Source organism: Aethalodelphis obliquidens, unplaced genomic scaffold (assembly GCF_003676395.1).
Source record: "Aethalodelphis obliquidens isolate GAN/ISIS:26980383/991018 unplaced genomic scaffold, ASM367639v1 scaffold80, whole genome shotgun sequence".
In the NCBI taxonomy this organism is placed as follows: domain Eukaryota; kingdom Metazoa; phylum Chordata; class Mammalia; order Artiodactyla; family Delphinidae; genus Aethalodelphis; species Aethalodelphis obliquidens.
The window spans coordinates 4,150,929-4,168,015 of NW_020838024.1; the positions used below are offsets into that span (position 1 = coordinate 4,150,929).

Genomic DNA, 17,087 nt, shown 5'->3' on the forward strand with positions numbered 1-17,087 from the left:
GCTACAAATCTCACAGCTCTTGCATTGTGCGTTTGTCTTTCAGTTGACAGTTTAGTCCAGCAACAATGCATTCAAGGATGGACGTGGAGCATTCCAGGTCAGACAGGCAGCTTGTCCTGACCCTGTGTCATCCACCACTGCTTCCCAAGGCCTGTCCCCAGGCTCACACCTGGAGCTGCAGGGGCATCCCCTTGGGACCAGGTGATGGGGAAGGAAGAATTCCCAGCCCGGTTCTCCATCGGTCAGCTCAGTGTGAGGGAGATGGGGCCTGCACTCCAGCCCACTCAGGGGTGGCCCGAACACCAGGGTGAGGGGCAGAGCGGCAAGCAACTTACTTTCACTGGACCCTTGTCCCCAGAGGAGAAGCGTGTACCTGGGTGTGGTTGCCAGTACTCCCAGACCTCAGTTGCACCCCTCAGGAACTTGGAGCGCTGACCCTGCACAGGAGTCCACGTCATATGTCATCCCCAGTGATGGGAACACAAGCTTGGGTCTGCCAGTCACGTCCCACACCTTACCACCCCACTGGAACAAGCAGAGGGTGGGCACCCCTCCTGGCTCCAGTTAGCCCTCAGGTCAAAGGCCTTTATGAGGTGCTGTGTGGCTGTAGGTAGAATACATGGGTCCAGGACCACAGGGCAGAACTGGGCATCTCTGCCTCTTGTCATTTCCTGGACCACTGGTGACTTCATCCTCTCCAGCCCTGGTGCTCTGGGCTCTGTGGGTTCAGAAGTTCTGTTTCCCGAAGCTTCCTTCAGGTGACACAAAAAGGTGCCGTTGGGCTTCCCTGGTGGCGCAGTGGTTGAGAGTCCGCCTGCCGATGCAGGGGACGCGGGTTCGTGCCCCAGTCCGGGAAGATCCCACATGCCGCGGAGTGGCTGGGCCCGTGAGCCATGGCCGCTGAGCCTGCGCGTCTGGAGCCTGTGCTCCACAACAGGAGAGGCCACAACAGTGAGAGGCCTGCGTACCGCAAAACAAACAAACAAAAAAAGGTGCCGTTGACCTAAGATCTCTGGATGCCCCTTTGTTTCTCATGCCTGGGTCACAGACAGGGCCACTTGACTCTGGTCCGCAGGAGGAGAGAGGGCTGCTCCACATGGGGGAGCAAGGTCCCCTCTTGCCCAATTTTGATGGTAAATGGCCATGTGCAGCGCTCTTGCCCCCAGACGGTCACGGTGACCAAGGCCTAGGTTTCTCGGAGAAGGGGCCACATCACACAGCAATCCACCGGGCCTAGCAGAGCTGGTAGCTGAGGCTGAGCAGAAGGTAGGATGGATTCCAGCGTGAGAAGCTTCCTGGGGTCCTGGAGGGGCTGCTCGCAGAACCTCCTCCAAGAGGCCCACCTGAGCAGCTCAGCGGTTAGGCTGCGGTGGACGCCGTGATGCACATTCAGACCCGCCATCATGAAGGAAGGACTCACTCACTCCTGAGCTGTGCTGCCTCGGCTTCCTGGTGGAAGCCTTGTTCTTAAGTCACGTTTTCTACTGAATCTACCGTCTATGCCTTTGGAGCCTAAGGGCCTCTGAAACTCAGAAGCAAGGAGGTACATTCTTGTTTCTCAGCTTTCTACGTTCATGTCCTTCCCCCAAGCAATGAGGCATCCTGGCTCCGCTTGAATGTGAAGGAAGGGCCCAGGGAAATACCGGGGTAGTTGTGGGTGGACGGAAACCATTGTCAGTACTTTAAATATATTATCTCACATCTCTTAAGAGACGAGTTGCCTTGTACATCTAAAGGAGTGTCAGGTCTGCTTGTGTCTTCCCTCTTTTTGATTGATTTTCCTTGTACACTCAGCCTCCAGGAGGGCAGGTCATGTCTGTGTTGTTCATTGTGTATCTCCAGTGCCCAGCACAGTTCTTGGTGAGAGTAGTCCTCCATCAATTTCTGTTGATAAACAAATGGGGTCAAGGTCTCTCTTTCTCTCTCTCACACACACACTCATACACACCTAGTAACTGGTACTTATGTTAGCTCTCTGGGATTTAGTGTGTATGTGTTTGGTGTAGGTGGGAACCTAGGCTGACACTTTCATTGCTATTTTCTGAGCACGTAGAGAAGAGTCAGAATGACTCTCTCATGAGCCTCCCGGGAACGTGGAGGTCTTTCGTCTGTCACCTTGCTGGGGTATGGAAGCTGGCAGCACACCGCTAGCTCTCTCACCTTGAGCTCTTTCTCCATCAGCGTGGAGGTTGTTCAGTCACACCCCTGAAGCAGGGAAGCAGTTACAGGCATGTGGTATGTGCCGCATTTGACTCAGACAGACTCTCTTTAGATTCCTTGGCCCTGAAACTCTCCCAGTTTCCTATTTTACCTATTATAGTTGTGAACAAAAGAAAAAATAATACATATTTCTATACGCTTGGACTTCTTCCAGGAGGAACCGTTGTTCAACCTGTATCATTAGTTATGAAATACAATATCTGTCTGCCGAGCCATTCACTCTCATGGGGTTGGCTCTGGTGTGAGTTTGACATCACGGCCTGGCTCTGTGAAGGAGGAACCTTCTTTATAAAGAAGGCTGGACCACTTGTGGGCCCTTCCTCGTAAAGGCTGGTTATCTAACGTGGCAGCAGGTGCCCTTTGGAAGCTCCAGCTTATGATTTGGCCAGTAGCCTGGGGATTGACTCCAGGACCCCCAGGGAGGCTGGTGTTGGCAGCAGAGATAAATGTAACCTGGATGTAGACGTGGGAGTTGATGCTGACCTCTGTTGCAGCTGCGACAACTAGGCTTTGTTTAGGAGACTATTTTGAAGATTAAATTCTTAGTTTAAGCAGAGGAAGTAAAAAGTAAAGCATTCAGTAAGTTCCCACAGCCCTCCGCTGGCCCTCATCGTACCTGAAGGTGTGAATAGATAAAGTTAAATGTTTCCATACAGAGTTTTAATATGGTGCCTACTAAAATAATATCCCCAATGGCCTACTATTCCTTCAAGGCATGTTCTAACTTTTAGTTAGGTCTCACAGTAGCTTTGGGACAAACAAAATCATTTTGCTTATTTTTTCCCCCCTTCCCCGAGAGAAGAGAGGATTGGAATACTTTCAGATACTTGTAGCGTGTTTTACTTAACTGATGAGTGAGGGAACCGACAGGGAAGACATAAAGAACAGTTTCCCCAAGTTCTTGCAGGATAAATGTATATGTGTGTGTGTTTAGCAAAAGAAAAAAAATACTAGGTTAGATGCAAATCTGATTAACCTTCTACAAGGCAATATAACTATAACTCCTCTGTAGTAGTTCTACCAGGTTACAAATCATAGAAACCTATTAATATCTGCAAATTATCCTTAGTTTTACAGGACTGCACATCGCTGTGCTTTATCAAGTGTGGCTTGTTGGTCAAATATCCTATGACAATAAAATCTCATTCCCCAGAATATCAGGTGAGGGTGGGGCAGGTGGCTTGCAAACTGCTCTATCACCTGAGTACTCAGTGATATTTGGACTAGCAGCCGTGGTATCACTGGGGAGTGTGAAAGGAATGCAGAGCCTCAGCCTATGCCTGCATGTTTAAAATCAGAACGTGTGCTATAGATTGAATGTTTGTGCCCCCCAGAATCCATATGTTGAAAACCTCATGCCTAATGTGATGCTCTCAGGAGATGGGCCCTTTAGAAGGTGATTAGGTCATGAAGGCTCGTGAACGGAATTAGTGCCCTCATAAAAGTGGCCCAAGAACGTTCCCTTGCCATGTCTGCCAAGTGAGATTACAGTGAGAAGATGGCTGTCAATGAGGAAGTGGGTCCTCACCAGACACCAAATCTGCTGGCACCTTGATCTTGGACTTGCCAGCCTCCAGAACTGTGAGAAAGACACGTCTGGTGTTTATAAGCCACCAAGTTTAGGGTATGTTTGTTACAGCAGCCCGAACGGACTAAGACAACCTGTATTTTACCAAGACATCTGTGTGACTCACGTGCACATTGAAGTCTCAGAAGTGCTGCTTTATAACGATATTTTTAAAGATCAGGCGCTTAAACAGTTCTCTTTCCAGGTTCGAGATACATATTTTTTCCACCATACTTGCTACAGGCCACACTAGGTCAGTGGTTAGCCCAGGTCTCAGCCCTCAAATGAGCCCCCGATTCTAGTCACTGGGCCTAGAATGACAAAGTCCTTTCGGCCAGCTCCAGGCAGATCGTCACCCTCTGTGCAGCAGTCAGCTTCTCCTGCTTCTGGATGAGGCTTTGGGATTAGGGTTTCTGTAGGAAGTCAAGAGGGCACTTGGTTTGGGACCTCGTTCTGCCACTGTATGTGCTGGTGCTTTACACGTATTATCATGTTAACCCTCACAAGAATCATACAAGGAGGCGTCACTGTCCCCATTTTCAGAGAAGTGCCCAAGGTCACATGATTAGAAAACACACAGGTGGGAATTGAAATCAGCATAATTACAAACCCTTCCTTCTATGTGGTCTCCTGTCACTTACCCACTGTAGCCTGCGGTTTTCTTATCTAATTCAACTAGACGAGCTACACACGTCCTTCTACCTCTAAAATCTTTGGATTCCTTGATATATTGAACTCTTATGAGCTTCACTGCTGATTAAGAGGAATTCTGTAATAATAAATATACTCTTCAGAGCTCCTCTCTACTGTTTGAGTACCCAGCCCACAGTTCTCACATCATTTATTACAGTTTTTTTTAAAGCAGCTGTTTACTTATCTGCTTCTTCTGTTTGTAACTATCTTCTGAGGAGGAGACGATTGGGCTGCTGTGGCTTATTTATGTTTATATCCCCAGAAGTTAGTAGCATTTTTTTATATATATTTAGTACTCAATAAATATTTATTGAAGTACACGACACTAGTGGACGCAAAACTAGACTAGGAAACCCTTCAATTGTAGGACTCAAGTGTTCGAGTCAATATTTAATATAAATCCATTATGTTTATATCCACATATTTGTATTCATAAAATAAAGCCACCATTCTGTTGCACAGTGGAGGATTCATTTCACACATCAATTCTTTCAAATGGGTAGGGGTCTTCTGTTCTATATTTTCTTTGCTCAGTGGAACAATAAGTTTGAAAGAAAGAGGCATACATGATAGGAGAACTTAATGGCAGTATGACAACCATTGATCTAGTTACAAATGATAGTTTTGAAAACGGAATGTGTAAGTTTTTCATAGGGTTAATTAAGATCAGGAGTTCTCAGCTGGGGCCCATTTAGCCCCGTGAGGGACATTGGGCAATGTCAGGAGACATTTGTGGTCATCAAAACCAGTGGAGAAGTTGTACTGGCATCTAGTGGGAGAGGCCAGACATGTTGCGAAATATCGTACAATGCACAGAACAGCCTCCAAGAAAGAATTATCCAACCCCAAATGTCAGTCGTGCTGAGATTGAGAAACCCTGGTTTAGATAGACCCTCAAATAGTGCTGGGCTTTTAGTGTGTTCTTTTCGGTTGAGTGCTTGACTCAGCACACGACCTCTGACATCCACGGCATCTCCATGATTGAATAAAGAGCATCATTGTCTAATGGCGATCCAGACGCACCATATGTCCCAGAGCTGCCCTCTGAATCAGCAGCAGTGTGACCCCCTCAGGGGCCTTCCGTTCTCGAGCCTACCAGGGTGCCCACCATCCAAACAGGTCACTGTAGGTGCCACTGATCTGTTTATATATATGCACATCACCCATAACTAGGCCACATACTCCTTGCTGGCAGAGAACATGTTTTTTCATTGCACCCCATTGGCCACCATTTCCCATAATTCCACCTTAAAATGCTTTGTCACTCAGGGCATGATAATGATGCCGTCTTTTTGGAATTCAATTGTTAAACAGTTGTTTATCTGTAAATATCCTCTATGATAAATTGCAACTAGACAGAATGTGTAGTCACCAGAATCATCCATTCTTCCACCATTCTGGATAAATTGGGATTCATTTTATTTGGCGTTCAGATCTGTGTTCCTGGGGTCAGAGTTTATGTAAGTTTAAATGTTTAGGGTTAGAGATAGAGAATTCCTTAAGCTCTGTTTTCTTCCTTGATTCTCTGATTCGTGGGGATGTTGTCTTTATCTGGGAAATAAAATGGAGCCTTCACTCACACAAGAAAAATAAAAACAAACAAACAGAAAGCTGATCTGACTAGGTAGATATTTGTCTTTGGTAAGGCATGATGGGAGGTTGATATGTAAAGGTATTTGCCAGAGGATCAGCCCTACGAAAGCTTGTGATGTAGGTAGAAGGTGTGTTTGGCATTCATCTGCTCACTTCCCTGGACAACCTCCCACCCCATGGTACACCCCCGCTGCAGCCCAGTGTTCTCAGACGTCACTGGTGCCTGCTGCCAGAAGGACCATCTGAGGAGCACTTAGTATTTGGGCGCTGAGACATGCAATGTCTTGTCCGTACCAGGAGCACTTGCTTTTTAAAACAGGAACCCAAGAGAATGAATCACTAATGGTAGAATTTCAAATATTAGACCATAAGGGCAGGATCGATTTTGAGAAGTCCTTCCTCCCTCAGGTCACACTGTCTTTAAGTGTAAGCAGGTAAAGAAAGCACCAGAAAGACTTCAGGTCCAGGTCCTGTGAGAGGATAAGATTTAAAAAGATTCATATTTAAGCTTTTGTTTTTATTTTTCTGTGGCTGTCAACTGGGAACAAGTACCTTTAGCTTTTTTTTGTTGTTTTTTATTTTATTTTACTGAAGTATAGTTGATTTACAATGTTTCAGGTGCACAGCAAAGTGATTCAGTTATACATATATGTATATATAATTTTTCAGATTCTTTTTCATTATAAGTTATTGCAAGATATTGAATATAGTTCCCTGTGCTGTACAGTAGGTCTTTGTTATCTGTTTTATATACAGTAGTGTGTATCTGTTAATCCCAAACTCCTAATTTATCCCTCCACCCACACCTTTAGCTTTTCATAGATGAAAGAAGACAGATTCTAAGGCTGTTAGGTCTCTGCAAACTTGTGTCACCCTAAGAAGCTTATTAATAGATCAACAACAATACATAATTATATTTTATTGCAGTCAGAAACTGGTTTTCTTTGGAGCCCTTTAGGGCCAGGAATTTTAGTTCTTAAGCAGTGTTGAGAGTGCAGTTTAGAAAGCTGTAGGACTTCAGATGGTGGTACTCTTTACTAAGCGCTTACTACGTGTCTGGCACTAGTCCATTTTCCAGTCGTGACCCTACCAGTAGGTTGCTTTTTTATTATCATCCCCGTATGACAAGTGAGGAAGTCCAAGGTCACAGCAAGTGCATGCTAGAGCCAGGCCTTGAACCCATGCTTCCTGGCCAAGGTGTCTTAGCTCCTCCCATCATAACCAGGCTGCCTACGCTGTCCTCAGGGAGCTTTCCCACGGAAGGAAATGGAAAGAGACGATGCTTCTAAATAATGCTAATACAGCTCTTGCTTGCTTGCTTTGCAGGTTTGGGAGGTGCCCTGGGTTACCTTTTGGGTGCCATCGACTGGGCCCACCTGGAACTGGGAAGACTGCTGGGCACAGAATTCCAGGTCATGTTCTTCTTCTCCTCGTCGGTGCTCACTTTGTGTTTTATTATCCATCTGTTCAGTATCCCTGAAGCCCCGCTTAGAGATGTTGCCAAGGACATTCCCCCACAGCAAGCCCCTCAGGACCTTGCATTGTCATCAGACAGAACGTATGAGTATGGGTCTATTGAGAAAGTAAAAAATGGTTATGTACACCCAGAGCTGGCGCTGCAGGGAGAAAAAAACAAAAATCCTGCTGAACAGGTAAAGATGCAACTTCTTTTTTATTACCTTAGGAAAAATGTTCTTGTCTTTTGTTCAGGTTTTTATAAATTATTCTTTGTCTTTGTTTCGTTTGCTTATTTGATGCAAAAAGTCTTGTGAATCCTCAAATCCCCAGTAGCTATTATCCCTTGGAATTAAAACTTTGCACCTAATAGAAAAATGTGTGCATTTTCTTCTAGTCCTCCTGTCTCTTACTCTTTTCAGACCGTCAAACCAGGGAAGATGAAGCCAGTTGAAAAATGTAAGGCCATAAGAGAAGCCTTGACTCATCCTCAGGACACAAGAAGTATCTTCACTTCTTAGATTAGGGTTGTAAATTTGTATTCCAGATAGCAGCATCCCTGGGTAGGGAACTGGAGGAACTAAGAGGTTATTGGGATGAAGCCTTCATTTTATCTTGATCACACAGTAAATAGAGAAAAGATGAGAATATAGGTTTCCGGAGACCTGCTTAAACCTTTGCGGCTCCAGGCTACCTGGAGGAGGACACTCACACTCCCTGCTGATCTCAGTTAGGATGGAGCCCCTCGCTGTGCAGTTCTGCAAGGCAGCACGGGAATCATGGAAGAGCCATACGATGGAACCCATTCGATCATTAAAGGATCTGTGTGTTTTTGAAGATTTATTTAAGACATAATATATCAGATAAAACACACATACATATACAAAATGATCTCCACTGTGGGAAAAGCTATGCAGATCCAGAGAAAAAATAGAAAGAATATATACCCAAAATGTTAATTGAAGTTATTGTCGCTGGGTGATGGGCTAACAGGTGGTTTTCATTTTCTTTTCTAAACCCTTCAGTCTATTCAACATTTCTATAATAGACAAGTATTACTTTGAAAATAAAGAAAAATAATGTCAGGGTTTAAGGAACAAAACAAGGCAGGGTTTACTAAAGATAAGTAGCTATTATAGATTATGCCTGCCTCTTTGCCCTATTGATAGATTATGACTTGCCCTCAAAGGGTCACCCAGCAGAGGCTGTCTTATTCTACCCCGAGGCTGTTGTGATGATCAAATGAAATCAAGTGAGTAGAAGTCTTTTGAAAGGCATAAAACCCTCCACACCATTAAGACTTGCATCAAATGTAATTAACTTGTATTAGTATGTGCCACACGCACAACACTGTAGGCTCTGAATGGTTCTATTATGTGACTTAAAAAATAAAAGCAAAACAACATAAGAAAAAAAAAAAGAGAAACATATCTAGGCTCAAAGCCAAGCGTCTGACACCTCTATTCCAAAAGTGCATCTTGGGAGCTTCCAGCTGAGCAATGGGTGTCTCCGAGGTGTCAGGGCCAAGGCCCTGGCCATCTTGTTTGTCAAAGTCATTACTTTCCAAAACGAGGGTGGCTGTGCAATTTGAGAACTGGGATTTTTTTTTTTAATGGCAAGAGGCCTGAATTATTTCATTTATTGTTCGAGCTGGATACCATAAAATCCATCTCTAGTTCCTCCATGCCATCAGTTACTCCCTTCAATATTTAGTCTCCTTCTGGTGGCACTTTTGTACAGTTCTCTCTCTCCCCCTGATGGCTCCGTGCCTTTTTTACTTATAAATCCATCACCACCCAATGTCCAGTTGACAAAGGTGCATAACGTATGCAGTAAAACATTTCCCAGCGGCTCAGAATCATTGCAAGGGCTTCACAAAGGGAATTGATGCATCAGTGAATAAGAAGCCAGCTGCATTTTCATTCTGAGTTAAAATACCCAAAGGGACTTTAAGTATTTACATTCACAGCTTTTACAGAAAGACTAGGCACAATTTTGAAGCTCATATTTATTTTTGGAAGAAAAAAAATTAGGTTAACAATGAAAGCAGGCTGAAAATTATGTATAAGGCAGAAGCATAAATTAATGTTTGGAATGAGACTGAATACTTGCTGGTCAGATTCACTTTTTAAAATTTTGAATTTTTGGAAAGAAAGGAAAGAAAGTGAAGATAAATCACTTTGAGGCATGAAAATCAGGCTGTTGTTTCCCAGTCTATACCTTTAATTGCTTCTTCCTGTGGTCAAGGAAAAAAGTAATAGTTCTTCATTGGATTTCTGTTATGGTCACCATTTATTTTGACAAATACCATATTCTACATGCAGAAAATGTTTATTTTTCCTAACTCCAAGGTAATGTTTATACTTTTTAATACTGATTAAGTATAAAAAAATCAGTTGAGGCATAGTCATAAATACTACAAAACTGATGAATTAAAAAAATCAACTTGTACAACGAACCTACAATGAGTAAATATAATTTTCTGCATCAAAGAATAAAAAGCATTATCATATAAGGTTAAGAGCTATGAAACAATTTGCTATTATAGTTAAAAGAGAAAAATCTCAGGAGACTGTCTTATAAATAAACGAGCCAGGACCCAATATCATTATGTCAAGACTCAGAATAAATAAAAATCTGACAAGAAAGACCCATTACCCCATCATGGTTAATGTTTATTGTCTCAGTGTCTTCAGGGCAGGTGATTGCTTCATATTCCTGAGGTTTCTTTCTTCTCTCATATGACAAGCTATTAAAGGCTCTTTCCTTTTTTTGTATTTCAAAACAGTTGTGTCAATAGTTCAAAATTTTTCATTCTCTCAAGGCTACTGATACCAATAAATTATAGCCTCTGGTTTTAACGTAACTTAAGTCTAGATTAAAGAATTGTGGGCATATGTAGTCATTGTGTGTGTGTGTGTGTGTGTGTGTGTGTGTGTGTGTGTTCTACAATGTTCTCACTTCTGACTTGACATAGGGCTCGTCTACACCTGTTGGCTGATGGCAGGATCCAGAGAAATAAACTAGGAGGAGGTACCTGGCCCAGAGCAGGGAGCTGATTGGCTCTATGTGGTAGTTTTCTGTTGCTACATAACAAACTACCACAAATTTAGCAGCTTAAAACCGTACCCATTTATTATCTCACAGTTCTGTAGGTCAGAGGTCTGGGTGGGCTCAGCTGCATTCTCTGCTCAGGGTCTCAAAAGGCAGAAATCAAGGTGTTGGTGAAGCTGCCTTCTCATCTGGAGGCTCCAATGGGGAAGAATCAGCTTCGAGCTCATGCAGGTAGAATCCAGCTTCTTGTGGTTGCAGATGTCCTTGTTTTCTTGTTAACTGATGATGGCCAGGGATCACTCTCATTTCCTGGAGGCCACACCCAGGTCCTTTCCATGTGGCCCCCTTCACCTTCAAAGCCAGCAATTCTTGAGCTTTGAGACTTTCTGTCTTCCCCTTCTGCTCCCAGCCAACTGGGAGAAATATAGAGAAAACTCTATGTTTTTTAATGGGCTGATGTGACTTGATAAGGGTCACCCAGGTAATCTCCCTATTAATTAACTCAAAGCAAATTGATTAGTAACCTTAGTTATATCTGCAAAATCCTTTTGCCATGTAACGGAACAGAATCATGAGGATGGAGATCATAGAGGCCATCTTGGAATTCAGACTACTACATTTTAAGAGTCAAGAAAGAGGCTTCCCTGGTGGTACAGTGGTTAAGAATCCACCTGCCAATGCAGGGGACATGGATTCGATCCCTGGTCTGGGAAGATCCCACATGCCACAGAGCAACTAAGCCCGTGCGCCACAACTACTGAGCCTGCGCTCTAGAGCCCATGAGCCACAACTACTGAAGCCTGCGCGCCTAGAGCCCGTGCTCTGCAACAAGAGAAGCCACCGCAATGAGAAGCCTGCGCACCTCAACGAAGAGTAGCCCCCTCTCGCTGCAACTAGAGAAAGCCCACGCACAGCAACAAAGACCCAACGCAGCCAAAAAAAAAAAAAAAAGTCAAGAAATCTAAGAATTATAACCATCTAGGGGCTGGCTTAGATCTATGCGCTTCATCCTCAGCAGTGGTTCTGTTGTTCAAAGATAGGAAGCTAGATATGTCTTACATCTTGGCTCAAAGCAAGCTTTATTTCCAGTCCCTTCACCCTATCCCAAAAGCCCTGTTCCTGACCTGAAACTGCTAAGTATCGGCACGTACTTAACAGAACACCTCTTATGGGAATACTCAGTGGAAACCTTGGCACCATGCCCAGGAAGTGCGACCTTGTGTGATAGTCTACTGACAGATATGTAACATGGCTGTATGCTTTGCTCCCACAGCTGGCTGTGTGTCTACACTGAACGTCACACCTGTTTGCTGTTTTATTCCAGACTCGGAGGGCAGTGACCGTGAAGTCACTGCTGAGGGTGCTGTTGAGCATGCCTCCCCACTACCGCTGCCTTTGCATCAGCCACCTCATCGGATGGACCGCCTTCCTCTCCAACATGCTCTTCTTCACAGACTTCATGGGCCGGGTAAGGGGCATGTCTGTGCACACGCTCATTATCTCACACACCTGTCCCTCCATCAGCACCTGTGGAGCTTCTGCGCCAGCCTCTAAGATGGGCACAGTAAGAGTGTAGGAAAGGGTACCTTCAAGGAGCTGGCTTACAGACAGATTCCGGAGGGAAGTTACTACACCCTACACAACTAGAGGACACCATGCGATGGGACCAGTACTTGATCAAGTACAACAAATAAGGAAGAAAAATCAAGGTGAACTGTAGCGGTCACAGCGGGCTTAATAAAGGAGGTGCAGTGCGATTTGGATCTTGAAAGGAGAGAAGGAGTTGGAGAGGGAGGGGTGAAGGAGAAAACATTCTAGGCAGGCATAGGAATGGCATGTGTAGAGATGAGTCAGAAGCCTGTTGGTTGTACCAGAATATGGGTGGCCGGGTTGCCTATGGCGGGTAGAGCCAGCTGTTAGGCAGAAGGAGGGGTGTTAAAAATCCAGGGGGATGTTGTTTAGACTTTATGCATTAAGACCTCCTGAGGGTCCTTGAATGGAGGTGTGAAAGGATGAAAGGGTGACGTGCTCATGGGAGAATGAGGTCTGAGCCCCAGGAGGGGGTGAAGAAGCAGAACGTGTGAGAAGGGGTCCTTACCACCCTGCACTGGTAACTCAGTGGCCCCAAATCTCTCTTGCAGATCGTGTACCACGGGGACCCCTACAGCGCACACAACTCCACAGAGTTCCTCATCTACCAAAGAGGGGTCGAGGTTGGATGCTGGGGTTTGTGCATCAACTCTGTGTTTTCCTCCCTTTATTCTTGTGAGTCTCCTCCTCCTAAGGATGTCTTCTACGGGCTGGCGGAATCTTGGATTTTATACATCTGTATTTCTATATTTATTTTTTTGCTCTCTAAGATGCCAGATTCTTGATAAATATATACGGAGGTCAGGAAAAACTATTTCCTTAGAAAGGACCGCATCAAGTAGCCTTTTCGCTAGTGAATTCTGGGTATCATTTTCCTCAGTGATTACTTTGTACTTGCAGTCGGTGGGATGCTAATCAAAATACGTTGGAAAGTAACAGGAAATCTTGTAAACAATATGGTGAAGTATTGGATGGATGGGGGGTAGTCACAGCCAAGATTACTGATTAACGCTAGGTCTGTGTTCTGCTGGAATAAGGGCACTGGTAGCGTTTCATAGATGTGCTTATCAGTCTTGACAGAAAATGAGGGATGGTTAATATGCTAGGTGACAAAATGAACATATAAAATAACTTCAGCTCAGATGGGCGGGTATGTAACAGGGCCACTCTTCCGGATTGAGAACAACAGCTTACCTTCTCAGACACCAGCTTTCCATGGGGTCTGGAGTCTGTTAACCCCCCTTGGCTAAGATTACCTGTGAGGACACTGTAAACAAAGGGAATTCTGGGATTGGTTTTAAATAAGTCCAAACGGATGTACTCCAACTCTAGGGCATCACACAGGCTTGTTTTGTGCTGGCTAATTTGGAAGTCTCCAAGGGCTGTACACATTGAATTAAGTAAAAACTCTGGCCTATAAAACGTATGCAGGTCCCGCATTTGGAGTGGAAATCTGAGAGCTTCTCCGGCATTGTGGGGAGAATAGCTGGTCCCCAGGGCAGAGCTCCAGGCTTTGGACAGGCCCAGGGGACAGCAGGGTATGGCCGAGGTTGGGGGGGAGGCGTTGGGGACAATCCCTGTTACCATTCTCAGGGCATCATTCTGTCACTGAACCGTGCTTCTTGTGGGGATGGAGGCTGAATATATATGATGACCCCTAGTCTGGCATTTAGCCCTTTGCTAAGCCATAGCACAGTGGGAAACCTGCTTCGAGATCAAGAAAAATCTCTTCAAAGTGTAGCACAGTTGGGAAAAGGGGACCTAATATAAGCATATTCATGAGCCCAATCATCATAAAACCATAGAATTCATTACTTTCAAATGTATGGTAACCAAGTAGTGGTGGCTTAAAGCTTACGTTTCCTCAGCAAACCCGTTTTTCCCCCTTAGAGTGAACGGATTAAGGAAACTCCAGGCTGCCTGCTTCGGCAGCACATACACTAACAGGAAAGAAAAGAAAAGAAAACTCCAGGAGGACGATTTCAACTACCTAGAATCAGGGAGTGTTAGACTGAAAGGATTTAATAAATTATCCATCTCAATCGCTTTGTGCTTTCAAGAGGTGGGGGGAATATTTACCACTATTCTCATTCTTGTAAGAGGAAAACATTTTTCTAAAAGTCATTAGTATTTGAATTTTGTGTCAAGTTTAACTTGTTTTCCTCAAAAAATTCCCTTCTAGGGACCCTTCCATTAGTCTAGTCTGAGTTCCTGTATGAATTTCATGGCATTTGAAAATCAAAAGCATGTTATTTTTTAGAGCTTTTCCAGTTAAAATCCCTGTGTATAAAGAATACCTACTATTTGAATAATTTTCCAAAGTTATATTAATGCATAAATCTATGGGATCCCTATCACTGTGAATTAGAACTAAAATTTTCTTTATAAAATACCAACCAGCCCTACCCAAGGATCTTCAGGGGCTCTCGTGCCCATAAGATAGAGTAAAAGTCCTGATCTGGGCACTCCGGGATTCACAGTTTGGCCGGGCTCACACTTGGACCTTTGTCACTCCCACGCAGGAACTCCTCCAGTGACCCACTGCACGGACGTTCCCACCTCTATGTATTTGCTTTTGGTTTCTTCCACCCGAACTGCTGTTTCTACCTCCCCACCCAGACCCAACTCCAATATGTCCCTCTCTGTGCAATCTTTCAAGTCTTTCCCTCTGCACTCCAACCCAGTCTGGGCAGAATCAATCATTTCCCTCAATTCCAGAGCACACCAGATAACCCTGTGTTCTGGACTCATCACATAACATCAGGCACAGACCCAGAATTTCTATCCAGACAGAGCTTAGCAGGGCTATCTGGCTGCTGGGCGGGGCATGGGGAATGGTGATAACGGACTTGTTTTTAAGCTCCTTTGCACAGCAGGCACACTTAGGTCAATGAGTATAGCCACGCTGAGTACTGAAATACAGCCAATTGTTCATATCATACACTACTATCCATAGCTGGGGCTTAAATCAGTCATTTCCGTACAATCCTAAGGAGAGGCACAGTATGAGTTGGCGTCAGACCCAGCAGAGGACAAGTCAACTTGGCCCTTAAACTTACTGCTTTCTCTTTATGAATAAAGCATTCTTTGCTAGACTTTCCATCTTCGTAGTGAAGTTAGTTATGTTTCCAAATATCTCTTTATCCTCTTTTGCCTCCTTCCTGGCTGGCCTGTACACTTAGTGAGAGCATTTCCCTAATGAATACTGATGGTTATCTTTTAGGTACTGAGACAACTTAGATGACGTTTTCCGCATAAATGTAATCATTAAGCAAACAGAAACTGACCTAAATTTATACTGCTTTTATTCTCAACCTTGACAACAGCCCTCCAAGCATGGCATGAATTTAACAGAGGAAGCACTGTTGCCCATTTAACATTTTCAGAATTCCATGATTGATACAAATGTAATAAATATTAGGTTTCTTGTCTATGCAATGTAAATCCAATAATTATTTGAACAGATATGGAAAATTTCACTCTTGAATAGGCACATTTCTAGTATCTATCATTCGTGTATCCCCTGGGTCCATGTGTTCCAGTAGAATGGGGCAGAGGAAAGACAAGGAAAGTACGGATTAAAAGCCATTTGCAGCAACATGGGTGTACCTAGAGATTGTCATACTGAGTGAAGTAAGTCAGACAAAGAGAAATATCGTATGATATCACTTATATGTGGAATCTAAAAAAAATGATACAAATGAACTTATTTACAAAAGGGAAACAGACTCACAGACTTAGAGAAAGAACTTATGGTTGCCAGGGGGGGAAGGGGGAGGGGGGAGAGATAGTTAGGGAGTTTGGGATTGACATGTATTATGTAACAACCTAAATGGGAAAATAATTTGAAAAAGAATGGATACATGTGTATGTATAACTGCATCACTATGCTGTACACCTGAAACTATCACAACATTGTTAATCAACTATACTCCAATATAAAATAAAAAGTAAAAAAAAAATAACCAATTAAAAGAGGAAGATAAAGGTTTTTTTTAGGGATTTTTCCCTACTGTGGTGGAAAACATAGTAAAATGTTTTAAAGCTGAATTTCCAATTTTAAAAAATGAGCTCTACCATGAGTTCTTTATGAGCAAGCCAAGTTTACCTGCTGGGAGGGGACCTCAGTTAAGAGTCAACCATATTCAGCAAGCTCTGTATTTATTGAAGTAATGATAGCCACCATTAACTGGGTGTCTTCTGTGTGCTTGGCACCGGGCTGGGTGATTTCCTAGACATTTTACTTCATTTGATCCTGATAACAACCACCAAGAAGGGTTTTGTTAGTTCCATTTTCTGATGAGGAAGCTGAGGTTTTGAGAAGTTGTGGAACTTGCCCATAGAGGGTGAAGGCACCAGCGAGGGGGAGGACCCCCTGACCAGCCTGGGAAGGGCTGGCAAGTTAGGGAGAGCATCTACAGGTGATGTATGTTCTTTACTTCCTTCTCAGGTTGTGCAGATGACATTTAGGTGGGGCAAAGAAACTGAATGAGTTGGATCATTCTGTGCAATCTGGTTGTGTTAATTTCCTCCAACCTGACTTTGGGCTGTGGGGCTAATAGAGACCTGGATTGTCATTTTGGTCTTGTTAGGCTAGATCTCTGTGAATCGGAAAGATACCCGCTTTTCTTCCATGGCTTGCTGCCCCAGGGTCCCATAACCAAGGCGGGCTTTTCAATCGCCTCTTTTGCATCCCGTTGCTATTCAGCTCCCCAGTACACAGTGCCTGGTCCTTCCCTGCAGAAAAGAAAATCAACCCAGCAAGGCAATCTCCAGCTTTTCTTTACACAAAGGATTCAAAACTTATTCCAAAAGCCAGCTGTTTTCAAGCACAGATAAGGAGGTTCTTCTGTTCCTGACTCAGTGTTAAAGGAAGGCTAAAAAAAGTGAATCTTCGAAAGGAAAGGTTGTCTGA

The 17,087-nt window shown here is 44.1% G+C and overlaps 1 protein-coding gene across 2 annotated transcripts in view; it reads left to right on the forward strand.

The window, feature by feature from the left end:
• The window catches only part of SLC45A2 (solute carrier family 45 member 2), a 32,265-nt gene that overhangs the window by 12,253 nt on the left and 2,925 nt on the right, over positions 1 to 17,087 (forward strand). For both annotated transcript variants that reach the window (XM_027092612.1, XM_027092611.1), the window contains exons 3-5: positions 7,400 to 7,725; positions 11,907 to 12,050; positions 12,724 to 12,847. In XM_027092612.1, the coding sequence (XP_026948413.1) occupies positions 7,400 to 7,725; positions 11,907 to 12,050; positions 12,724 to 12,847 (594 nt within the window). The remainder of the gene's footprint in view (positions 1 to 7,399; positions 7,726 to 11,906; positions 12,051 to 12,723; positions 12,848 to 17,087) is intronic.